At 46.0% G+C, this 26,366-nt stretch overlaps 1 protein-coding gene across 10 annotated transcripts in view; it reads right to left on the bottom strand.

Annotated features, from left to right (window-relative positions):
• MTSS1 (MTSS I-BAR domain containing 1) overlaps positions 1 to 26,366 on the bottom strand; it is a 160,650-nt gene that overhangs the window by 60,357 nt on the left and 73,927 nt on the right. Inside the window, exon 1 of one of the 10 annotated variants that reach the window (XM_046642621.1) lies at positions 14,150 to 14,207. The exons of 8 other annotated variants lie outside the window; for them this stretch is intronic. In XM_046642621.1, coding sequence (XP_046498577.1) covers positions 14,150 to 14,192 — 43 coding nt within the window. In that variant the 5' untranslated portion in view covers positions 14,193 to 14,207. Of the gene's footprint in view, positions 1 to 10,797; positions 10,819 to 14,149; positions 14,208 to 26,366 lie in introns of those variants that run through there. One more of the 10 variants, XM_046642623.1, reaches the window with a different exon arrangement.

The following is a 26,366-nucleotide window of genomic DNA, read 5'->3' as shown; positions in this document are numbered from 1 at the left end:
CCTCAGGGGAGGCTGAAAAGAACCGGCCGCCACCCTCCACATGCTATTCACAAGCTCATGGACAAGTACCCCCAACACACTCTTCTGCTTCACAACATTTTCGGCCTTCCTTCATGTGAAGAGAACACAGCCGTCACCTCGTTCCACATTATCACAAGACCGATTTCCAAAGATGATGTCACCAGGGCAGTCTGTGTGCCAAATTTCTTCGTGTTTGATTCACAGTTTACAAAACTGATGCCCGGACAGTGGGCGGAGCCAGGTGGGTGACCCTGCTCCGAAAACCACATTTGCTCTTTACATATTGTGACCAGGCGGAAGGATGGCACAGAGGAGCAGGAGCCCGTGGCCACCCCTTTCATTCCAACGGGACACGGAGGACGGGGTTGCCTGCACGTGCTTTCTTTCTCCAAATCAGCCCCGTGATGACCCTGGTACCCAGCAGCCCTCCACAGCGAAGGCGCCCACTCATCTGCAGCGCCACCAACACAGGAGGAGAAGAGTAGCCTTCCTTCCCCGGACACAGGGAGCAAGAAAGAAGAAAACAAATCCAAAAGCAATGACGAACAAGCAGGCTGAAATACGGTTCTAAGGCACAAATTAAAGGGGAACACATGTGATCCGATCTCGGGCTTAACAATGACTTTTGCACACCCTCAGATGATTAGATGAGAAGAGATTTATAACGTTTCGGGGTATGATGGCTGGAAAACGTACGGATGAAGTGCTTTGCTCCAAATGATTCAGACAGATGTCTGCTAAGTTTCTCTCAGATTTCCTTGTGCACGGTTAACGGGAGGTAATTAGCAATCACGGGAGGCTTTCACCCGAATTTCATCGAGTTGACGTCTACTAAAGGGAACAGACAAAAAGGCAGAGCCGGGAATGTTCTTTTAAACTGGCACCTGAGAGTCTTTGTGGAAAACAAAAATCGGCACCAAACTGCCAACACGTGTGCTCGAGATGACAGGCGTCCTGGCAGTTCCCGAACGCTCCAACCTCCCTGCCACTTGTCTCGCTTCTGTACAAACCGTTCCCTCCATGGGGGACACTGCCCTTCTTGCTGGCTTCTATGCTCCTTCTTGACCCTGCCCGGGTGTCACCCAGACTGAGCGGCACTTCCAGAGCTCCCTGCCTCCAAGGGACCTCCTCTCTGCTCGATCTCTGTGCCCATCACAGCCCGCCACACTGTCCTGCCATTGCTTCTTGACTTTTGTCTCTTGCAGGCGGGGTTCCTGTCTGTTGCACAGCACCCAGCATGTGCAGCCCTCAAAAAATATTTGCCAAATGATGGAAAACAGGAAGGAAGAAATCACTGGGAAATATGTAGGCGGATGGTAGGGAGGTGGTCATTAAACCAACGGGAATGCAAACAAATGTGCACAAAATAGGTTTGGTTTTTTGCACAAAATAGGTTTGGCTTACCTTTTCAGATTTGTTAAAAAAAAAAAAAAAGTTTTTTGAAATCTCTAGCTGGCTGGATCTAAGCATCACAGGTTTCAGAATCAGGGAACTGGAAGGGATCCTAGGTCACGTGGCCCAAAATCCACGTAATGCAGGAAATGTGTCGTTTTGCACCAAGTCAAACACATCGCTGACGCTCTGTTATCCTGGCAGACGTTTCTCCCTAAAGAGCTGTAAGCTGTGGGCCTGTGCTTCTGCGGGAGAGTAACAGTACACAAATTACAGCACAACTGTCTTCTTTCCACTGCTTCAACTGTCTCCCACTCATCACCTCCAACAGATGCAAAGACAGTTGGAAGTCAGGGCTTCAGACCCAAAGTTGGGCATTTCTGTCCTTGGGAAAATGGAACGTCGCCATCTTCTAAAGGGGATACTCTGCTTTTGCTCCTCCCTTCTAGATAAGGCATCGATGGAGGGCATCAGGCTGACTCTAACTCCCAAGGGTGCCTGGCATGGTCTTGGCATGCACGCAGTGGATGCTCAAAATACTTCATAGTTGGTCTTTTACCAACATAAACCCGACGTCGGCCATAAGCCTCCACTCTCAAGGCCCTCAATTCCTCCCCCCTGAAATCCCATCAGATGGAATAGGGTGAAGACCTTTTTAGGAGTCACCAGAAAGCTACTTAAGTCAACCAATGTTATTACCAAAGTAATAAAGCGAGGCTCCAACCAGTGTACGAGGACAGATGTTACAGTGGCAAGAACAGCCACAGTGTACGCAAAGCAATAACACTCTGAGGAAGGAAAAAGCCACAAGAATTTTAAAACATCTTTTCTTCTTCCTGCATGAAAAATTAAATTAAAAGGCAGAACAATGGGATTTCAACACCTCACCGAGCTCTGATAGTGCAAACGAAACACTATCTTGAATGACTGGACAGGGAATATGGTTTCTCCTATTGATGGTCTAGTTCAAAGGCCATCCTCGCCCACATTCCAGCCCCTTTCCGGCATCCCTCTGGAGAATCAAGGCAAGGGAAGGTTAGGAAAAAAAATATAGCTACTCTGATCACCTGGAACCCCTCCACCCACAAAGGCAACTTCTAACGAACTATCTTCCTTCCCGCACGCCCCTTTCTTCCCATTCCCCACCCAAACCCACAAGGAAAGAAAACAATGACGCCCCTGTAACCACCATGACTCTGACCTTTAAATGTTTAACTAGGGACCTATTTTTTAAGGGCCAGATTAAAAGGCAGGTGATTAGTTTTCAACATGAGTCACAATATCCCCGCCGTGAATTAATTCAATTAAATATTTAACGGCCTTAGGTTTTGTTTGAGGCACCCTGTATGACTGGGCCTGGTTAGCCCTGGGTGGTCTCGGGAGTGAAGTACAAAGGGTCAGCACCCTGGCGGGGAGAGGAGCTTAGGGCAGGGCAGGTGGCCCCAAACTGGAGCTGGAAAGCCAGGCCCAGGGGCAGGAACAGGGAAGAGGTGTCTGCCACCACAGCACCGTAGCACTGCCCTTCGGATCACCGACCCTCCCTGTCCCTTCTCCCAGAGAAATCCTCATAAACCCTTGGAGAGTCACAAAGATCCTCCAGTGGGTTCTTGGCACTCAACTGCAGGTTTCGGGTTTGGGTTGGGTTTTGCTTCTCTCGGGTGATATGTTACCATGAGCTGGCTTTACTCTCTCAGTGAAGAAGACCCTCCCCTCAACTAGCATCCCAAGAAAATAAGGGGAGGGGGCCTCAGAGTACAACCACCCCGACCCTGTACCAAAGGAAGACCAACTCAACCTACTTGCCTTTATCAGTCCTTCCAGGAGCTGAAGGCATGGAGATTAGAGGAAGCAGTCAAGTGACAGCTAATCCTGAGAACCGTTTCATCTGAAGGATTCTGACAATAAACGATTCCCCAAACTACTCGATGTGGCTGTTACAGGCTACAGTTACCCTACTGAAAACGTTTAACTCCACCTTCATCTGTTGTCACCTGAACTCACACAAGTGTTTATCCTTCTTACAAAGACCACAGGAGACAAAACGGCATGGATTTGTGTTCATACGTATATATTAAATTGGTGATATTTCCCCAGATATTTTCCATTAAGAGTTGATTATGGAAAGCGTAGCAAGGCTCAATTCTGTCAACACCACATTTCCTTTTCACCAAACATAAATAAATCCAGCACCCAAAATAGTTTGGTGCCCTGACCCTCTCCCAAAACCACTAATCTGCACGATGAACTTCCGCTGAATTAACAAATTGGCCCCAAAGAGTGAAATTTATAAAATTAACCATCCAGTTTAAGCATTTAGTTTAAAAAAACAAAGAGCACCTAAAACACGGAAGTGCCTTCTAAAATATGTTGCCATCCTGCCCTTCCCTGGGAAGATGGGAAAATTGCCTCCTTTCTTCTTGTCAGGTCATCAGAGCCATCACGCACTGCTTCCCGTGGGTACATTAATAAGCGCTGGTTAAACCGGCTTAAAACAAAGGGGAGAGGTTTACTTGAAATCTCCATTTAAACACGCTAGTCAGAACTCATGCATAGATTCCAGAAGACCTGTCACCGTGCAAAGACCTGTAAGGACAAAAGAACAAGCCAGCCCCTGCTCTCAAGGACTGGATCACAGAGTGGGAGAGACAGGAGCGTGCACACACTATTTAATATGAGCTATAAAAGAGCTCCAAACCCAATGGCTCTGTGCTCAGATCCAAGAGCGCACCATCTTTTTGAGTAGGGCAGGGCCGTTATGTGAAGATTATCTGCCTAGGTTGTGAAAGGAGAAATGATCGGAGGCATGGACCAGAGTTCAGAGAGGAGATGACCAAAAGCGGTGTAGACTCAGGGGGTGGTGTGATAAAGAACATAAAAGAGAGGGGCAAAGAAAACCGCAGAGAGCAGAATCTACTCTTGACAGCACAAAAGTGACGAAACAGGCAGGACCAGGAATCGAAGGCAAGTCTGACATCTGGGGCCCAGGTGACCTCAACTGGAAGTTCCACAAACAGACATGGAAATCAAGAGGAGGGAGTTTGGTTTGGCTGAGCTGCAGGTGCAAATGGGAGGGTCGAACATCCCTGTCCCGTGCCAGTACGCCAATGGTGCTGAAATAAACATCCACTCAGATGAATGGACCAACCAGCAGATGGCTGGAGGAGACGACAGGAAGCCGACCCAGAGAGGTGGACTGGCCCAGAGCAGGGCGGTGTGGGCACGGGAATGAATGAGGCTGACACACAAAGCTGTTTGCTACCCTTCACGTTACAAGTGGCAGATGTCTGGCAAATGCCTGGAAACTTCCTGATGCTCAGCTCATTGTACGTGTTTCACAGATAAACGCTTTCAACAACATGCCCACATTTCCCCAGCGACAGACCCCAGTGGCACACGGCCCCAGATCTGTCAGGTGTGTGGATTTCAGATCCATATATGCAAATCATCCCTTTTCAGGGAAATGGTTTTCTGGGCAGGACTCTGGGCTTGGGAGCCAGAGAGGAGAGTGAATGAGAAGCCACTGCGTTGCCATCTTTGTTGGGCATATCAACTCGTGTTCTGGCTCTGCCTCCTGCTAGTTACGTGACTCCAGAAAGGATTTTTCTAAGCCTCAGTGTGCTCACCTGTAAAGTGGGACTCTCTCCCGATCCTGTAAGATTCTAGGTTAAGGAACGTGAGTTAAATCGTAGAATGCAATACAAAACGTAAAGCCCTCCACAAGAGCAAGGCTTTCTTGGCAGGTAGCAGAATCCTTTTAATCTTTGCACTGAACCTGTCACAATAATTCTGACTCATTCTTACAGGCAGGATTCCAGTCCAGAGAAACGAGTGCGCGGTTGACAACTTAAGGATGACAAAAGCTGAAACTTTCGATAGACCAGCACTTTCGGACACAGACTTTCAGTTCTCCAACACAGGCGGCTTTCACAGCGAAGTTCAGCTGGTACAGGCCATCTGCTTGTGAGGCGACTCTACCCCCAGAGGCAGCCCAGCCCTGGCTCAGAAAGGGGCAGCCAGTGAAGACACCCCACACACAAAAACTGCAGCTTTGAGAATCACGTGAAAGGGGCTTAAATGCTCCAGCTGCCAGTGTGGCTACACTGCCTTCTTTAAACACATCGAGTTGCTTTTATTTCTCGATGAGCAGACTCCCAGGCACTGCTGCAGAACGGAGAGGCCACACATCCATTTCCATGAGCAAGCCCTCACACACGGCAATGCTTCCACCCAAGCCATCCAGAGAACAGGAGTACATGGTGCAAGATCCCCACCACCTCCCTGCACCTCCCCGTTGGCTTATCAGGCCACTTTTCCATAGGCTATGACTTCGGCTTAAGCATCACGGGCATGTAGTGTGTGTAACAGAGTACTGTGCAGACTGCAATTCAAACCTAAGGATGACCCCAAGGCCAGGTCTTTTAAGCACAGCACCACGCTGACAAGGATGATGATGCGAACGAATGAAGGGACCAGACAAAAGCAAGACGACAGTGAACCTGAAGGGCTACGGGAGAGGAAGTTGTGGGTGCGTGGGTCTTCCGGGAGAATTCTCCCTTACAACACAGAGCCATTCTAATGTTTCACTAGTTCTTTTCTTGGGAACATTCCACATGCACAGTGCTGAGCCAGTCCTGCCCACGGACAGCTTCTCAGCTGCCTTTCCTGCCAGGATGCTTGAGCTAAAAAACGATCCCATAGTCAAGGCAGCCCCACTCAAAAGGACCTTGAGAAGCATTAAGTCTAGAAATTAGCAATCTCAGCCACAAAGCAAGGGGGCACAGGGTTGGGGGAGGACCCAGTGAGATTCCATTCCATAAGGCAGTTTGCTGGGAGGTACCCCACCTGCCTCGGGAAAGAGATGCTATGTACCTGGTCGTCACAGGATGGGGTGGTTAGAAACAACCAAAGCTCAGCAAGGACAGATCAGAGTGCCCCTGCAAGTTCCGTCTGGTGTATCTGGTTGCAGGCTTCTTCCTCTGGCCATGAGCCCAGCCTCTGCTCCGGCAGACAGGTGAAAAGGAAGCAAGGATGGCATCTCCATGGTGACTGTCACAGAGTCTGATGTACGCTGCCCTGGTGCCAAGAAAGGTCTCCGAGGCACCTCCTGGTCACTGGAGCTGAGCAGCCAGCAGTTTGCTCCCCGCCTGCGCCCACGGGGCAGAAGTGAGGCTGTCACGGGATGCTGCTTCACTCCCAGAGTCCTCCGCACGTTCCCACTTACTGGGAAGCAGCTGCAGGGCCCGTGCCAAAGTCTACACAGAGAAGAACTTCCAGGGCCTCAAGAGGCTGCCACCCGGCTCTTAAAAGAGAAAGTGGGGCTGTGCTTATCATCTCCTACTCCCTGGCACCTCTGACCTTGGGGGTCTTCACGGTGCCTCTGAGCTGTGCCTCTAAACTATCTACAACTGGTTAAGTTAGTTAGTTGGCACTCGAAGGACGAGGGTTGGCTATCAGGGAGAAATGAGAGCATAATCATCACATCAGCTACACTTACTGAGCCCCACTACATGCGCTGGGCCCTTGACACTTCCCCTTCTCCACAACCTGACAAGGCAGGCACCCTGACTTCATAAGAGAGGCGACTGAGGCTCACAGAGGTTAAGTCACCTATCCAAGGTCACAAAATGAGACTGTGTCGGGGCCAGGATTCAAAACAGGACAATCAGATTGCAAATCCCTATTCTCAACTCCTCCTCCCTAACACAGAGCCACAGCCAAGGGGCAGGGGTGACAGGGGACCAGGAAAACAGGGACAGAGGACACCAGGAAGAATTTGTGGAGAGTGCAGACTGGGATCAGAGCCTGAGCAGCGCTGTGGGTCCCTCAGGGACGGTCGTGTGGGGTGTGATGCAAGGAGAGGCAGGTCAGGTAGGAGGGTGAAAGGCCCCAGGCGCCAGCCTAGGTGTCGGAACATACACAGGGAGCCGGGGAAAGAAGCACAGGGAAACAACGTGAGCTGCACTGTCAACAGACAACAGTGACGTCGCTATTTCCTATAAGAATTTCCCTATGATAGAACATGAGGGATGATGCAAAGTACAGACCAGGTCACTAAGAGCAGCAGAAGCTAAAAGCTTGGCAGGAGGAAGAGGGTGCTTCCTGCCACAGTCTGCAGTCTGAACTCCAAGACATCAGTCTACTGCCCCTGGTCTCCTCCCTCTCGGATCATGTTCCCCAGAACACAGCACCAATTATCTCTTCCAATTAAACCACCACCACAGGACACTAACTCCAGCGACACAAACCAGCAGCAGGATGCTTACCCAGCCCCAGGCTGGCATTTATGACTCTGATTAGCAGGAAGTCTCCGTCTCTTGCTCCCCACAGCTCGCCCCGTCTGAGGAACCCGGAACTGCAGGGGAGCCCAGCAGGACCCTCCACCACCATCCCCCACAGGCCCCCATGGCAGAGGCTCCGGAAAAGGGCAGGAAGATACCGATGGCAGAACCCTGAGAAGCCAGGGCTTCAAGTCCACTGTCCCGTACAAGGAGGCTTTTAGGATGCCAAAGTCAACAGCCCCAGCCCCAAAGAGGGTTCTTTCCCCACTGAGGAGAGCACTTTACAGAGGATGGAAATTACTGGCAGCACAGACTAATAGCTTCCACTGACTGAAGGCCTATGATGGGCCAGAAACCGTGAGAAGCACTTGACACAATTTCATTTAATCCTCACGGCAACCCTCCGAGGCAAGTCTTATGTTACCCACCCACCCCCAGTTTTAAAGATGGGGAGACTGAGGCAAAGAGAATTTGCCAAATGTGGGTAAACCTGGGATTCGAACCCAAGTAGTGTCGCGCTCCAAAGTCTGCACTTCAAGTCCCATTACACCACGGCCCACTCCGAAAGCAACACGCACAGATGTCACGGAATCGCAGACTATCTACAGGAAAGTTTTCTGCACCATGAGGGTCCAGGGGGCAAGGAGGGCAATGAATTAGTAATGAGAGCTCACGCACACCAAGCACTCACGGGCCAGGCCCAGCCATAAGTTCTGTACAGACGTTAATTCATTTTAATCCTTCCAACAACCTTGTGAGTAGGTGCTATTATCATCCCCATTTTATAGATGAGGAAACTGAGGCCCAGGGAGATTAAGTCACTTAATTTGTGAGTAAGAGAGTAGAGATTACATTACACAGCTAAGAAAGGCTAGAGGTGGGTGCTTAGCTCTAAGGGCACCTGACTCTGGAGCCCAGAATCTGGCCACTGAACTCCACTGTAGCTGCATTTTGTGTAAGCCCCTCCCTAAAACAGACCCCAAGCACAAGTTCCCACATTCCTGGTCGCTGAGACAGTCAAGAGCTTCCAACGTAGGTGGCCTCGCATCCTGGTGGAGGCTGGGCAGGTAGAGTTTCCATCCCAACACAGAGAGACACAGCCCTCTCCTCGGCCTGCATGACAAGGGGGTCCTTTCTCCCAGACACCACACAGCCGGGCCTCCCCCAACACCCAGGAAGAATGAGGGGTCTCCGAACAACTACACGCAAACACCTACAACCCTCCCTTTCTGAGCAGCCACAAGGTTTCATCTTCATTGTTTTATCTGTAATCTTTTTAAAACATATTACACACATAACACCTTCTTAAATAGAGCCTACGGCACAGTGGCTGTTGGTTCACCCTTCAAAGAAGTGACTGGGTGAGGACAGATATGGGAAGACCAAGCTAAACGCATGTCCTCCTGCTTTCTGAGTCCTGTCTGAGGCTCCCTTGAAATACCTCATCTGCTCCATGAAATAGGATTCCCCATTTAATTGCTTAAACCGCCTAGATCCAAGACGTTTAATAAACATCCCAGGAATTATGACCAGGGAAAGGAAACCTTCCTCCACCTTCTCTGCACAAGATCACCTTCAGAAGTGAGCTATTTACCCCCAGGGCCCAAAGAGGCCGTGGACCCTGAAGGCCCCACTCTAACCCCATCCGATGCTGTTGGGTTAAATGCGAGGCCTCCACTCCTCTTGACAAGCCACGCATCAACAAAGTCATCAACAGACAAGTGGGCCAAATTACACAGATGGCTGGCAACCACACAGGGAGAAAGATGACATGGGTTTGGAACAGGAGCAGAGGGAAAGAACTGGAAGAAGAGGAAGAGAAAGGACTGGAAGGAAAAAGAGGATGTGAGAGGCCACTGATATTTTTCATTGTTTTGATTTACAAAGATTTCACATTCACGATCTCAGGTCTCACAGCAATTCTTAGGAAGGAGGGGCAAATAATTATTGATCTCCTCGGTTTGCAAATATTGGAAGTGAGACTCAAAGAAATTAAGCCATACACCAGACGGTGTGGACACTTGCTACACAGTGGGGCCCAGAAACAAGCAGCAAGTCCTGGGAGCCCACTCCAGGCATACATCACAGTCTGCATTTCAGCAGGACCCCAGGTGATGCACAGGGACTTTAAAGTTTGAGCGGTGCTGGTCGAGAGCACAGGCTTTGGAGTCAGAAAAATCTGAGTTCCAGTTCCAGAAACACTACTTACTAGCTCTGCGACCTGGAACAAGCTTCATGGCCCCAACAGGCCTGAATTCTCTCCTCTGTAAAGTGGTCCTTACCTACAAGGCAGTTGTAAGGAATAAACAAAATAATGCACATAAAGTGCTTTGCACAAAATCTGGTATCAAAAAAAGAAAACTAGCAGTTGGCTCTGCTATCATCAACATTTAAAGCTGGAACCCAAGTCAACAAATCCTGTTTCTCCTAACGTTCATCGTTCTGGCAATGTTTGGCCATGGCGCTCCAGAACCTGCTTTGTATGTTGCAATGTTCTGCCACCCACCAATGTGTTCTTAAATACACATTTTAACACAGCATCATCACCAAGACAAAGCTGCCAAGCACACTCGGAGCCAAAGATACAGTTGTATAAGAAAAGGAAAATGGTAACTAGCGGTGGCGCTTAAACATTTCATCAGCCAGCACCCCAAGGCTTTGCCCTTGAGCCTAAAGCATCTGACAAACACCAGGAGCTGAGTCAATGGCAAGGAAGCCCGGGAACAGGCACAGGCCAGTTCTCCTGGACTCTGATTCCAGGCAGGCTGCCACAGCTGGGGGCCCTGAGGACAGCACAGAGCAAAGGTCACTACCTTGACCCAAGAACTTCCCCAATGATACAAAATGTTCTTTACTTCGAGAGTCAACAAACACACTGATTTCACAACAGGTGAGCCCTTTCAGACACTGAAGGACATGTACACATGGAAAAAGCAAAGGCAGAGTCTACACAACAGGGTCCCAACACCTCTGTGCAGATCAGATCCCGTCCTGGCCAGGCGGGCATTACCCCTCTCATCACTCTGCTTTCCTCGGAGCCTCACCAGGCACCTGGCCTCGAGTCCTAATCAACTCTTCCCAGGCCCTCACTCATCCCCAAGCTTACCATCTCTGGCCTATGACATCTTTCGCCCCATACTATCCACTTCGCCCCCACCAAAGCCACCTCTTGGGTTCTTATCATGAAAGCCCTCAGGTCTGTCGGCTTCCGTCTCTCCACAGCTCAAACTATTTTCAGCACCACGCCCTAGTCAACCTCCTACAACAGATCCGAGCCCGTGGTGCCCTCGGGTGACTCTTATGCTTACGGAATAAAACCCACTGTCCTCCAAAAGCGTGGGGGCCAAGCTAAGGCTCTCATCACCGCCCGCCTACCCACTCCCTGGGATAACAGAGAGCTCAAGTTTGCTTGTGGTGGTGGTTGCCCATGTGGTTTGGTTTTAACAGAAAGCAAACAAATCGAGGACAAAGGGTAAGGAGCACGACTGCAAGCTGCCTTTTATCAGCACACACACACCACAAACAAAAGTCAGTAAAATAAGATGGGTCTTGCTAAAAACTGGAAATTTCTCCAACCCAGTGGTGGTGGTGGTCTTAGGAGCCAACGCTCTAATACACCTATTGTGGGTCAAAACTTTTTGGGAACGAATATTTGACAACGGCATCCAGAATTAGGTTTATACGTAAACGAAGAAAAGCAGTCCTCCAACGTCACAGCCAAACCCTCCTTCTGATCATAAACAGTGCCGAACAGCTTTGTCAGCCACCCTGGTCCTCAGTCTCGGCTCTGACGCCTATTTCTAAGAAGAAAAATTAGGTCCGCTCTCAGTGGGCAAAAACTTACCATAATAAATTGTTTTTAAAATAATGTTTGTTGATTCTAATTTGATACAGTGTAAAGTTCTGATGGTGGTTCTAGAAAAGCTTCCCCAAAAGATCTGAGCAAAGCCCACAATGATGAAGTGGAAGCAGCTTCCAAAGGAATTAATTAATTACTTCTCTCATCCTTCAAGTTGCGATCCAAATCTAAATTTATGTATGAAAATATAAATGAGTCAAGGGGCCAGTCTGGTGGCACAGCCATTTAAGTTTGCACGTTCTGCTTCGGCGGCCCAGGGTTCACTGGTTTGGATCCCGGGTATGACCTATGCACTGCTTATCAAGCCATGCTGTGGCAGGGGTCCCACATATAAAGAAAGTAGAGGAAGATGGGCATGGATGTTAGCTCGGGGCCAGTCTTCCTCAGCAAAAAGAGGAGGATTGGCAACAGATGTTAGCTTAGGGCTAATCTTCCTCAAAAAAAAGTGAAAAAAATATATATAAATTAGTCAAAATGACAAAATAGCAATCAATGACCTTCTCTAGGCAACTTCCTTTGAGACCAGTAAGAAGAATATATAAACTAGTCCTTAGTTAAAATGAGAGATATAAAAGTACCAATTCCCCCTATGTTTCTTCATGCTTTTCTTCTTTATCCTCTCAAACCACACTGTATAAATATTTACAAATATGAAGAGATCTCAATCTTGTCACCAAGGACACACCTCTCACCAAAGGGGGTATGACAAGTGGAAAATAAAAGTCACCAGCCTGATTTTTGTGATCAGCTGACGAGAACAGCAAACCTTCAAATCTCCTTGGTCTAAATCCTTTTTCTCTCGTTGCTAAAAACAACCACCACCACAACTAGCAGATGTACAGTCCATGCCCTTGCTATCCAAAGTGTGGTCCCTCGCTCAACAGCATCAGCATCACCCAGGAGCTTGAGAGAAACGCAGCATGCTGGGCCCCACCAAAGATGTGATGAGTCAGAACCTGAATTTTACAAGATCTCAGGTGATTCCTAGGCATGTTAGAGTTTGAGAAGAGCTGTTCTATGTGATGACCTTAAAAAAAAAAGCAAGTGATTTTTTTTAAAAGTCTTAATGAACTTTTTGGTTTTACAAAATAATGAACTCTCCTGACTCTTGTTTCCTTGTCTACTAAAAGGGAACACCTCACATTCTCCCTGGGTTTTTCTCAGTTAATGCTGACTGCCTAGCTTGGAGCCCGGCACTCAAGGCACTCCAGCCTCTCCCTATTCACCCTCCAGATATCACTTCCCTCCTCTCTCTTTCCTCCTAGACGTAAACCTCACTTTGGGGATAAAAAGCTCAGAGAAGACTGACAAAAGGAGGAAAAGAGAAACGCAGAGAACAAGTCACAGGACAGAGCGACTCTAGTTTCCCTTGGAAAATAAACTCGTGAGGTGAGAGGATGCCCAGAGAAGCCGCTGGTTGTGCTCTCCCTCTCAGATAACAGGGAGACCGCATCTAGTCCTAGGGGCATGGCTGCGGTCCTCGAGGGTAAAGAAAACTTGGGACTTCTTTGCTACAAAGCTCAGCCATAAATTTATCTTTGTAATTCAATTTAAGAAAAATCTGTAACGCTTGACATATCCCCGGAAATGCCCAAACACCTTCGTTCCTGTAACACCCACCTCATGCAATGCCATCCAGAGCACAAGAAAATCCTTACCGCCCAGTCATCTGCTCTAACTAGCAGCTTTCAGGTTATCTCCCATCTGCCACACTAAATTGCCTGGGGTTAAGGAGAGTGGCTTATTCATCTCCATCTTTGCACCTTCCATAGCAGGGGAAGATCTGGTAGACAGCAGGTGCTCAATCATTGCTGTTGCACAGATATCCTGAGCTGTTACTCTCTCTGATGCAACTGCCCTATTTCCAGGAGAACTCGACTCAATTTATGGCTCCCTGATTTCTACTGTATTAGACTGTTATTGCGCTTTCCATCTCATTGCTAAACAAAATAGTAAGAAAGTTACCTCGTTTCAATATTCTCACCCAGGCCAAATAAAACACCCTGTACCTAGACCAGGCTTTCTGAATGAGTCTCTGAGGAAGGTCTTGAACATCCAGCTTTCTAAGGTTAAAAGACACAAAGGTTAGGAGCCCAGCCCCACGGCCAAATGGTTAAAGTTCCACATGCTCTGCTTTGGCGGCCCGGGTTCGTGGGTTCAGAGCCCGGGCACAGACCCACTCCACTCACCAACCATGCTGTGGAGGTGTGCCACCTACAAAAATATAGAGGAAGATTGGCACAGATGTCAGCTCAGCAACAATGTTCCTCAAGCAAAAAGAGGAAGATTGGCACAGATGTTAGCTCAGGGCTAATCTTCCTCAAACCAAAAAAAAACAAAAAAAGAAGAGGATTGGCAACGGACGTTAGCTCACGACAAATCTTCCTCAGCAAAACAAAAAAAAAAAAGACACAAAGGTTAGAAGGTCTGTTTGCCAGGCTCCTCGGCTCTGAGCACAAAGTACAAAGCAGCCTTGGATACAGTTCCCGGATTTAATTGCAGCTATTGCCAGATTTCTTTCTCTTTCCTTTTCATTACACGTTTTGAGACTCCAAATACTGGGAAAATGTAATAAAGGTTATGAACTCAGGGAGCTTACCTCCAAAAAGTTTTCCAAAGGGCAGCCAATGTGACACGATCATTCCGACAGCTATGACAAATTAAGCTTTATTTGCCCGAGAGCCCTCTCTGTTCATTTAGCTGTGGTCACTGAGGCTTCACGATCCTCACTGAGGAAATGCACCCAGAGGTCCACTCAGAGCCTCGGATCTCGAAGACCAAGAGTCTCCCAGTATCCCCATACAACCAACAGAAAGCATCTGAGCACCACCACCATTGGAGACGGCTCCCTTGAAAGGGGCTGCCTCACATCTTGGCACCTGGGCCTCTTTGCCCTGTCATGACCTTGCACTGGCCAGAGAGCCTCTTTAGAGGAAGCAGTTGCTATGGGCTGGGAGCCAAGCAACGGACTCTCCCAATTTCATCTTTCGGGACTTGCTTACACCATTTAAAATTCAAAAGTATAAAACTCTGAACTAACGTGAGACTTTCCTCCGGCATCCATGGAAACGGCTAAGGAATGAATTATTTTTTAATCTTCTCCTGTGTGCCCTGTACCTTACACGGTCCTCCACTTTAACATCGCAACGACCCAGCAAATAAGACATTCACCCCAAAAGATCAGGAAAGTGTGGCTCCGCTAAGGCCACAGAAGCAAGCACCAGGCTCCAGGACTATCATGATAAGAAATAAGTGCACTTGTTCATGCTTTTGTAAAGAGCTGTCCTGCTCTCTCAAACAGAGTTTAGATTAAGATGGCTAGATTTTAAAATGATCTTATTTATTAATCCAATCCGTCCCAAGAATCTTTTCTGTGAAAGAGAACAGGAAATGGGGTGGTAACTAGAGAAGGAAATAGGATCAAGGGAGGTTTCCGAGGGTGACATTAAAGATACTGACAGCCAATCCGAGTGAGAAATGTACGGGGGTGAGATGCCTGAGTAGGCTGGGGTGGGGGATGCAACCCCGAGGGGGGCCTTCTCCCACAGGAAGGGGGAAGCAGAGCACAGGGCTCCGATGAGGATGGGCTGGTGGGGGACTTGGTACAGGAAGATGAGCACTAAGCCCACAGAAGGCAGGAGGGAGGGGACGTGACCATTTGCAAACCCTTGGCCTTGCCCCAGCTGCTGTTTCATGCCGGGGCCTGCAGGAAACAGGTGGTCCTCTCCACTCATATCCTGGCAGGAATGCAATGTGCGTCTCACATTTGGGCCTCAGCTTCTTCACCCAAAGCAGCTTTCTTCTGATGGGTCTTCAAGTGAAGGGGTGATCCGACCCTAACAATTACAGGGCTGGTTTTCCTGGCTATGTTTCGGATGGATGCACTTGCTCATTCGTTCATTTATACAAACATCTGCTGAACCCTGGGGTGAAGGTTGCTACGGGAACACGAAACCAGGGAAGTCTGAACTTGCCCTCAAAGAAGATTTATACACAAGTTAGATAAGTAAAGGAGGTGAGACAGGTTTGAGAGTTTAGAGGTGGTCGATTAATTCCAGCTGGGAGTAGGACAGTGCATCCCCAATTTCACTGCACATAGTAAGAATTGCCCGAGAAACTTTCCCTATGGGGTCTCTTCCTTCTCATAACATTCTATGATTCTTCTGTCTTTTTAGGGCTTCCTTTATGGCATTATCATATAAGTTAGAGAATGTAGCTGTTGACAATAAATCTAATAAAGATGTTCATCATAATTCTTTTACCTTATCAGAGACATGCAAGGAAATTTCAAATTTCACGACTACAAGAGGTTTGCAGCTTGAACACTGCTGCCCGGTTCTAAGGGTCTTTCTCTACAACTGGTGGAGAAGGCATAGTTAGGAAGATACACACAACTGTTCGTGATCAAATCACTGCCCAATACTGGCCCCACCTCAGAAGCCCAAATCATCCAAAAATAAGCTGGGAATGAGAAGAGCATCATCTGAAACAGGAAAAGGGATCACCCTTGGACATTCCCATTTCCGAAGACCCTTCCATGGCGGAGATCCGTGCCCTTTGGAACATTGTCAGGAACCTGGAGGGTCCATGAGGGGATAAGCAGACACCTGCTCTCCTCCCATTCTCACAGCAGTTCTGTTCTCCCCGGAGCTCCGAGAACACAGCAAGGGCCTCCCAGCTAATTACCACCACTCAAGCATGAAGCTGAAATATCCCCCACATGCTTCCCTTTTAATAACCTCGGAGTTTTAGGTCTAACACCCATCCCAGACATATTTCCAACCACTTCGATCAGGACACAGGAGGGTGACAAGGACCCCTGAGGCCACGAAAGAATGGGTAGCAGAAGAGAATGCTTTTCTTAATCACTAGTAATTATTGCTATAATGTTGCAGGCAAACAAATGATAAATATCATTTGGAGAAACTACAGAAACAGCCCCCACGAGGTAAAGAATTTTAATTAACTGGGAAGGCCAGTTTGAATTCATTAAAAGGCTGAGCTGGCAAGTATTCACTATACATTTTAACAACAAAAAAAGGACTTGTGTTTTTCAAATGCATATATAGTAATGAGCTAGGTTTAAAAGGTGCTGGCTTTAATGACGATGTAAAAATTCTCACCACAAAAGTGTGTAAACAAGCTTCTCGAAAGTGCTGTAAGAGCAAATACTATTAAACAGACAATGTTTCTGATAGTATTAACTTACTTAATTTCTTTTCTACGTAGTGTTAAGACCGTTATTGTCTAAACATTCATAAACTTGGGATCTGGGAAGCCTAGTCAAGATTTTTGCTGAACTTCTTGCCCCAATAGCTAATAATCGTGATAGTGAATTAGATAAACATTATAAGGACAGATCGATATAATGAGCCTATCACAGTCAGCTGATATTTAATGAGCAGCTACTATGTGAAAGGTGCTTTCACATATACTATTTACTAGCTGGACCCTCCCCAACTGCAGTGCTGGACAGGAGATGCTCATCCCACTTTACAGTCAAGGAAACTGAGCGGTTTCCCTTGCGACTCACAACGGGGAGGTGGGTCAAGCTGGGATAGGAACCCCGTTCTCCGGACTCCCAGCCCACTCACTGTGCTTTCACCCTCCTGCCTATTCCCAACAAGCAACAGGAGGTGATGCTAAGAAAAGCAGTCACTTCAGTTCAGTAGAAAAACTATCCTGTCTGATGTGATGGTGGTTTGATTATTTTAAGAAGTCAGAGCAGGAAAGGACTCAGAAATTAAACATACCCACTTTGAACAATTTACTTTAACTAAAAACATTCACTCCTCAATCTTGTAGTGAAGGGCGAAGGCCTTTTGAGTATAACGTCCAATTTCAGGTTCCTTCAGGAGAGTTTCACTACTTGCAAAGAGCAGACCCTTCTAGATTTTTTTTTTTCCTTAAGATTGGCAAGAGACGTTAGCTCAGAGCCAATCTTTTTTTTCTTCTTCACCCCAAAGCCCCCCCAGGACATAGTTGTATATTCTAGTTGTACATCCTTCTAGTTCTGCTATGTGGGATGCTGCCTCAGCATGGCCCGATGAGCCATGCTAGGTCCACACCCAGGATCTGAACCAGCAAAACCCTGGGCCACCGAAACAGAGCACGCAAACTTAACCACTCAGCCCCGGGGCCGGCCCCTCCTTCTAGATTTTAACCACCACCATCCCTCCTATTTATACTGATGTATCTCAACCACACCTAAAATGACAGGAATGTTTTTAATAAGCTGTTTTTCAAGTCTTTCCAAAACACATAAGGTAGTTTTCAGAAAAACAACTTTTCTCTTCACATTCCAATTTCATCAGTTGATATAATATTTCACTCAATTACATAATTACAAAAAGCAAGTACAAGTGGCAAAAACAAGTGGGGGAAACAACACAACTGACCCATAAATACAGCACTCATCTGGAGGGAGACGTGGTAGGGGACAGAAAGGCAGAGAGCAATCACAGGCACCCCTCCCACCCCACCCCCCGCCACGGACTATGAGGATGGACAGCAGTGTCGCTCTGGCCAGCAGACCCACTAGAGGCCAGTTAAGAGAGCTTCTATCACACACACCTGCAAGCATCTTGGGGGAAACACTTGGCATCTCCACCAGAAAGCAGAGCCAGGTCACAGCAGGGGAAAAGATGAGACCCAACAAATGTGGGTTCAAATAACCAGGACCATGGCAAGTCCCAGGATCTCTCTGAGCCTCAATTCCTGATGTACTCTTCTTCATAGAGATGCTGCAAAAATTAAATAAGAATACAAAGCACTCAGCTCCGCCCTTGGACCATAGAGAATGCTCAATGTGCATGCGTTCCTTCTCTGCCTTATGTACCTTTCTCCCACAGCACCCAGCAACATGCTTTCAAGTAGAAAGCTCTAAAGATGGATGGATGAAGGGATGGATCGCCAGATGGACAGCTGGTGTGGTGGCAGAACTTTAAACAAGCCCTTTAGTTTAGTAACTTGCTTGGCTCAAACAGCCCAAATAAACGAATCAAGAAACTATACCTGAATCACAGTTTTCCCCACCTGAAGATGAATGAATTCTAATTTTACCAAAAAGCACGGAGAGAACGGAGTAGGGATAAAAGGAAGAGAGATAAGCAGGAGAGAAGTAAGAAAGTACAGTCCCAGATGGTAAAGAAAAGAACTGGCTCGCTGGTGGATAAATCTTTTCTTCCCTCTTCCTTCCAATTGTAGTCACTGAGAACAAGGATAGATTAGCAGGAGTGTGATTTCTTTTCAAGGCGCAGAGAAATGTATAGAGAGCTATATCCAGCAAAAAGGTAAATTATTCACCTTTAGTTTTCAATAAACAGCAAGTCTCAAAAAATTAAAAGGGAAATAGTTCCAGAAGGACAACCGTGTGGTCTGGTTTCAAGTACTTAGCATTTCATAAAATGCACAGTTAACTGGAAGGATGTTTAAACTGTGAAATGAAGCAGATACAGAATACACGCTTTCCATGGTGGAAGTGATATGAATGGGAAACAGGCAGAAACAGAAAGCCCTGAGCTCAGCACATCTTAAGATTTTTTTTTAGTGAATCAATCACAGCAGATAAAGCTTTCACTCACTCACTGGAGTCTTTGTTTACAAAAGCTCAAAGTGCTAAGAAGACACACCCAAAACCTCGGGAGGGGACGCTACATACGCTCCGGGAAGAAAAACATCTCCATTTTAAACAGGAGCTCAAAGTCAACTTACCCTTCTCCAACAGTTTCAGCTAATTCGCATCTTCGTTCCAACAACCCATCTTCAGTGGACCCACCTCAGCTTGAAAACTATCAGGTTTCCAAGCATGTCCTCAGCTAGTAACATAAGCATGAACTCACCCGATTTGGAAACAGGAGTGTCTCCAGATAGCCTCACTTCTCTTCTGTGTTCTTCAAAGACAATAAGAAAATAGCCAGTGGCCTCTGTTTCTCTAAGCCTCAGTTTCCTCATCTGTGAAATGGGCATCATGGAACCTACTTCAGACAGCTGTTGTGAGAACTAAAGCTACAAGGGACTTAGTGCATCCTGGACAATAACTCCTCAACCCGAAGGAGCTGCTATCATTCTTCTGCCCTATATAATTAACAAAAACAGCAAAAAAAAAAAAGCAAGGATCTTTGATCAGTAAAATTGGCAGAGTGGGGGAAAAAAACTGGTAACACCTAGTGTTAATGAAACACCTCTCCACCTGGTGGGAAGTGAACTGGCCAAATCCTTCCAAAAGGAGTATTTGGCCATACAGGGCAAAAGCCTTGAAAATGCTTGTGCCCTTGACTCATCCCAGGTCCGGACTCTAACCTAGGGAAATAAGATATGCAAAAGGATGCAAGGAAGGCTTGTTGCAGCATCATTTATAATCCGTATAACCAGTCGTGTGGAAATGGCTAAACAGTTGGATGTTCATATGAGTTGATGTTTCTACAGCCATGAAAAAATGATTACAATATGATAATTTAAAAATTAAGATCTGTACCCCAAACTTGGAGACTTTATATGTAATATATTAAATATAAATATAAATATATTAAATACACTTAAAAGATTATGCATTCATACAGTTAAATTATACACTATATGTATGTGTGTATACATATGTATATACATATTTATGGAAAAATATTAAAGTACGACAAAATGTTATGTTAGGTATTTCCAGATGGTGAAATTACAGGTAGGTTTTATACACTGTAAAAGGATAATGGTTCTGAGTTTTTGAAATTCTGTACAAAGAATTTGTTTATTTGAAAAATCAGGAAAAAAGTTATTAAAAATTAGTTTATGAAGTGTGTGTCTGTGATGGAGAGAGAGAAAGTACATTACAGAGATGGCTCACAGCCCACTTTCATGAAAACCAAGTGGAAGCACCCCATCAATAGTGGATGCTTCAACACACAGAAAGAAAGGACAGAATACAAGCCCCTTTGGCCCACAGTTTGAGCTACACTAAGACTGGGGTCATTTCCTTTAAGACCTGGACACACGGGCACTGCTTGCTTTCATGTACAGTAGTCCCCTCATATCCTCAATTTCGCTTTCCGTGGTTTCAATTACCCGCAGTCAACCGCAGTCCGAAAATAACGGTACAGTAAGATGTTTTGAGAGACAGACCACATTCACATAACTTTTAGTGCAGTATATTGTTATCATTATTCTAGTTTATTATTAGTTATTGTTGTTAATCTCTTACTGTGCCTAATTTATAAATTAAACTTTACCATATGTATGGATAGGGAAAAATAGTATATATAGGGTTCAGTGCTATCCATGGTTTCGGGCGTCCACTGGGGGTCCTAGAACATATCCCCCGCAGCTAAGGGGAGACGACTGTACTATCATTTGTGTGTGTGTATGTGTCCGGGGAACCTCCCAAACCTCAAAGCACATTGAGATGCATGAGCAGCACATGATTCTGCAGCATTTTGATTTCCTTGGCAACCTTATCTCTGTCTTCTTTGATCTCAGGTACAGATGAAATAATCTTGCTCTTCCAAAGTCCCTGAGATCAGCTGCCAGCTACCGAGTAGCTGACCACAGCAGAATGCTCATTCGTTAAGAAAGAAGTTCTAATGAATGAATTTGTTCACAGCAACTCCGTAACACAACGGATTTTAAAGAACGGAATGGAATCTTAATACATTCACCATCTGAGTTTCGAACTGCCTGATTTCCGTATTACCAAAATTTAATTTTAGCATCATATAAACATAGTTAATCTTCCCAACCAAGGGAAAGGAAAAAGGAAATTATATTTAAGTTTCCAAATTTGCTAAACAGTACCAATGTTTAAACATTTACCTGCTGTTTCCACTTGGGGTCCCTTGAGCAGCAAGTGGCGGGTTTCCAGACCTAATTTTAACAGGTGAATGTCAAACTGGTAAACTGATGCTGGGAGCAAGGCTCTGACATCCGAACACCACAGGCAGAATATTGTGAAGAAACCAGCAGATAATTTCAAAGCGGGATGGGGAAACTTAAGTCACCCATTTATGATTCAATAACTATAAGAGGACTTAACACATTTTATGGAAATGTGTCCACCCCTTAAGTCATTTTTCTAAGAAAACGCCTGGCTAGATAAACTGGATAAAGTTAGGCGTGTCATGCACAGACTCATTCAGCCATCAACATTTATTGGGGGCCAACTATTAACCTGGCATTGTGGTAGGTCTCAGGGACACAAAGGTGAAAAAAGGTCACTTGACCCAAGACCTCAGGTTAGTCAAAATACACCTTTCAGTGTACAGAACAAAACAGGGACTCTCACACGGTGTGGCTGGTGACATTGTTCTTCCCCACCACCCAAATGACACTGATCTGAGAGCAGCTACAGGAATGTGCATCGCTGTGGTATCACGAGCACGCCAGTTTACCAAGTGGGATTGTCTTTTCAACTATTTTCCCCAAATCTCCTTTTCTCCATTAAAGCTCAGCATGATTTTCAATTTTGAGCCCAAAACTTTGACTTAAACTCTTTATCATGAGTGACCAGAAAGCAAAAATGACCACATGTATATTATTCTTTTGAGCACTTTAAGCTTTCGATGAAAACAGTTGTCCATGTTCCCAAACAGACAAAATCCTCAAACCCAGCTTCCTCCCTGCTCAGCCCAAGTGTTAACATGACGACCTTTGCTCTTCCAGGGAAGAAAGGTCACTGATCCTCACCCTACTTCAAAGCGATTGTGGCGTCAAGAATTGCTAATGAAAACAAATTCCAATTGCTCCTGCTAGATTTCTCCCCTTCTCTCCACCACAAATACGTCTATTTAGAAAAAAATGATAAAGTATTTAAAATACACAATGGACAGTGAGGGCTTTTCTACCTAACCCATTTTCTAAAAGCCATAGTGGGCCATGATGGAAGCTCAACTTGCTAATACTGCTTCAGGAAACCAAGAATCAATCTCCTTTATATTTTCTTCCTTTCTCCCCGGTGTAACATTGTCAAGGCTGAGCTCACAAGCTCAGTCCTTTAACTCAATGGCTGGGCTATCTCATCTTTAGTCAATTACATATTAAACAGTTTATGATCTGGAAAATGTGTAATAATGAATATAGCTAACATCTCATCAGCATTTCTTTGTAAAGAAATGGAATAAATGATCATATACTATGAAATCGAAAAAATTCTAAAAATATTTTCCTGGATCACAAAGAGTAAGTCCTGGAGTTTCTCAAATTATCTTTGGATAACTTATCTCTTACATTTCTACTGACTTTTAAAAGAAAACTAAATCCATACTTCCATATTTTAGACAACCTGCAAGAAATCCAAAGGCGAGAATCCCTCAAAATTTATACTACCACTGAGAAAACAGTATGCAATATTTGGATGTGATGGAAATTAGACTTCTCAAGTGCCTTAAAAGACTAAATGTCCCTGAGTTTTAAGCCTTCCACAGTGTACAGAGCCACCCAGCACCTTGAAGGAAAATTTGTACCACCTATTTTCAGTAAATAAACATGTTGTATAACCTGCTGGATTATAGCTAATAGCTATTTCCCATATGGCCAAAAAAAAAATCTGCACCATTACACATATCTTCTTTAAATAGAAAGAACTTATCTACATTTCTAAGAACTACCTCAAACTACATTTTTATACTATTTATGTACGTGTTCTCTAACTCATGTTTGGATACATCTAGATTTAGGGCCTTTTGAGGAACAGAATTTTCTCTGGCCTATATCAGATATAAAAGTTTCTGTGTTTACCAGTTTTCGTCCTCAATACAGCAAGTTCTAATATACAAAAAAAGGTGTATGTCTTGAAATGTTACCAATTCCTTCTATCCCCATTATCGTGTTTTGGCTCATTTCAAAAGACCTAAGAGATAAATAATTTCTTCTTCATATTGTTACCAGCTGGTCAGCCGTAACAATACGGCAATTCCATGAGTTTTCTGAAATATGACCATATAGACATATCTTTGATAACAGAACACAGGATCAAGGCTTAAGGTCATGTCCGTTGGAATCCAGAACTCCTCTCCCTCAAATCAGAGGATAAACAAGAGCTTCTGTAGCTACGAACAGGTCTCTAGTGTGATCCAACCCATCCCAAACGATGGGTCATGACCTTAGAGACCTCAGTCTTGGAAACAAAGGTCTCCAACCAACCTCGTGTGTCAGGAAGAGGAAGGTGACCAGGTGGGCTGCAGGACCGAAGATCTCCCTCTCTCAGGGTAGAACCCTATTTAAGGTGGGTGTGGACCATCAGGCTCTTTATTAATGTGTGAAATCAGCAGGTGGCAAGACTCACCCCATTCTAGCACTTAAAGCCGAAAATTTCACAAACAGAGGAAAGAAATGAGGGCAAAAGAACACCAGGAGCCACCAGAGCTGGTTCAAAGACACGCGCTGATGCCTGGAGGCAGAGGAGTTGTCCAGGTGAAAGGGTTTTGTTCTTGCTGTTGTCTGGTTTTGGGGGTTTGTTTCTAAGTATTTCAAAGCACCAACAATGGGCTCTTTAAGTCCATTTTGACTGTGGCTCTCTGCCACTCTAAGTTTCTGGTGGACGACACCATGAGGAATTGCTTAAGAAAACCTCGTACTCCGCAACAGTGAAAGAATTGTCTCGCTGGAAGCTCACTCTGCCCTCCTCCCCAACTCCTCAGGCCCACAAAGCAGATCATCACAGCGCCTTACGACGGTGACGAGACCAGCATCTGTGAGAGCGAGCCCCATTTCCCAGAGATGCATTCCCTAAGAAAAGCTTGGGCTCTGCACACCAAAGCTAGGGGGAAGCTCAGTGGTATTTCCCAAGGAAGTTTAGCAGCCACTCAAGCCCTCCCCTCAGCCTTAGGAGGCAGAAAGCAAAGCCACCCTCACCTCCAACATCAGCCACTCCCAGTTCCTGACCAGAGGATGTTTCAACACAAGGTATGTGAGATAAAGTGAGAATCCAAGGCCGCAGGGGCTGCGGTGAAGCAGACATCACAAGGCTGTGAGTTCGCCCTGATAAAAGATGCCATCTTTATCCAACACCCATCAAGTGGGTCCATCAAGTACCGTGGGGTGCACGCAAGCCTGCCCTCATGGAGCTTCTACAATATCCAGACTCTATAAGAAGCCCCCCGAGCAAGAAGGGATCATGATTTAATCTTCTCCAAAAAAGTTACTCTTCCTATCTTTTGTGAGCTACCTGTCATCATTCTTCAAAAAGTTTCAGAAAATGATAGTAATATTGATAGCCATTTCCACTCAGGCCAAATTCTAAACCAGGAGTTGGTAAACTATAGCCAGCAGACCAAATCTGGCCCACTGCCTGTTTTTGTCAATAAAGTTTTATTGGAACATATTGGAACATGAAATAGTTTTATTTACCTATTTTCTATGGCTGCTTTCGGTTTACGACGGCAGAGTTGAGTAGTTCCAATAGAGACGCTATGGCTCTTAAAGTCTAAACAATTTACTCTGCGGCCTTTACAGAAAGTTTGCCCTAAATAGTACAAAGCATTTAAAACCCTAGGATGCACATAACATTATCAGCAGGAAGCAGCCCTTCCCTGAACAATGCCCTCACGTGGTGCAGTGGACAGAGGGGGCAGGGGTCCTGAGACAGGGGCTGTGCTGCCTACCAGCTTTCATGACAACCACATGACCCTGGCAGGCCTCAGCACCTCTGGCTATTCAATTAGGGCATCAATACCTACTTCACAAGGCTGTTATGAGGATCAGGTAAGAAAACATATATAAAAAGCCCCACAACCAGGCCCGGTATTCCCCAAGGTGCTCCATTAACGCTAATGACCCCTCACCCAGCGTTCACCAACCGTGGTTACCTGAGTAAGAATTTAATACTAAGCGTGAATCACTGAAATGCTCACCTTGAGTCATTAAGGCCCCTATCGCCATCATCTCAGAAGGATCACAGACTCAGAGCCCTATAATCCAAAGAAAGAATGCAATGCTCTCTCTTTGCTGAGTCATAGAAAGCTAAAGGCTCAGGACTTCATGTTCTTGTGTTTGGGGAAAAATACTGTGAACTGTTTCAGGATGGAATCTTTCAACATCAAATTTAAGGCTGCCTCTTAGATACGGAAAAGACCCAGAGCTCAGCCACCCAGAGTCTGTCTTTGAACACTGTGTGTTTAACCTTATTAACAGACAGCAAGTGGAATGGGGTATCCCCAGACAGCAACCAAACACGCCACAGAGCAGCCAGCGCCAGACCAGCCAGCACTGTGAAGAGATTACGTTTTAAAGGGCTGTGTGATCAGGCTCATGTTGCTTCATGCTGATAAGAGGTGTGACTCCAGCCAGAGCGAAGAGCAACGACAAGGAACCAGATCATCAGAATGTGGTACAGAGCAGACGCCTGACACGACCCAATCCTGACAATGAACATCCTAGGCCAGGGGCAGCCACATCTCCTCACCCTTCTCCTGTCCTCCCATTTCTATCCTATCTTCTCTGACATTTGCAAACTGAAGCCATGTGCAGCCTTCCACCACCCCAGACTTCCCCATACTTTAACATTACACTTCCCCGCATCAGGGCAACTGATCCTACAAAACAAATCTCATGAGGGAGGTAGGGCAGTGTTTGGGTGTCCGTTTTACAGTTGGGGAAACTGAGGCTCAGAAAGGACCTATGGCCTGGCAGCAAAGTCACAGGTCACTGACTTATCTACCACTCCATATCCATCCCCAGGGCCCAGCAAGTCCTTAGTAGTCAATACAGGTGCCCTGTTAACAATCGTTTAGGGCCTAGATTCAAATTCCAACTCTTCCACCTCATAGCCATTGAGCTTGGGAACATTGCTTTACCTCTCTCTGTCCAAGTTTATTCATCTGTGAAATGCAAAGAAA

This window comes from Equus quagga, chromosome 16 (assembly GCF_021613505.1).
Source record: "Equus quagga isolate Etosha38 chromosome 16, UCLA_HA_Equagga_1.0, whole genome shotgun sequence".
NCBI classification, from domain to species: Eukaryota; Metazoa; Chordata; class Mammalia; order Perissodactyla; family Equidae; genus Equus; species Equus quagga.
Note: the sequence above shows the minus strand (reverse complement) of the source record. Positions and strands in the feature narration are given on the sequence as shown.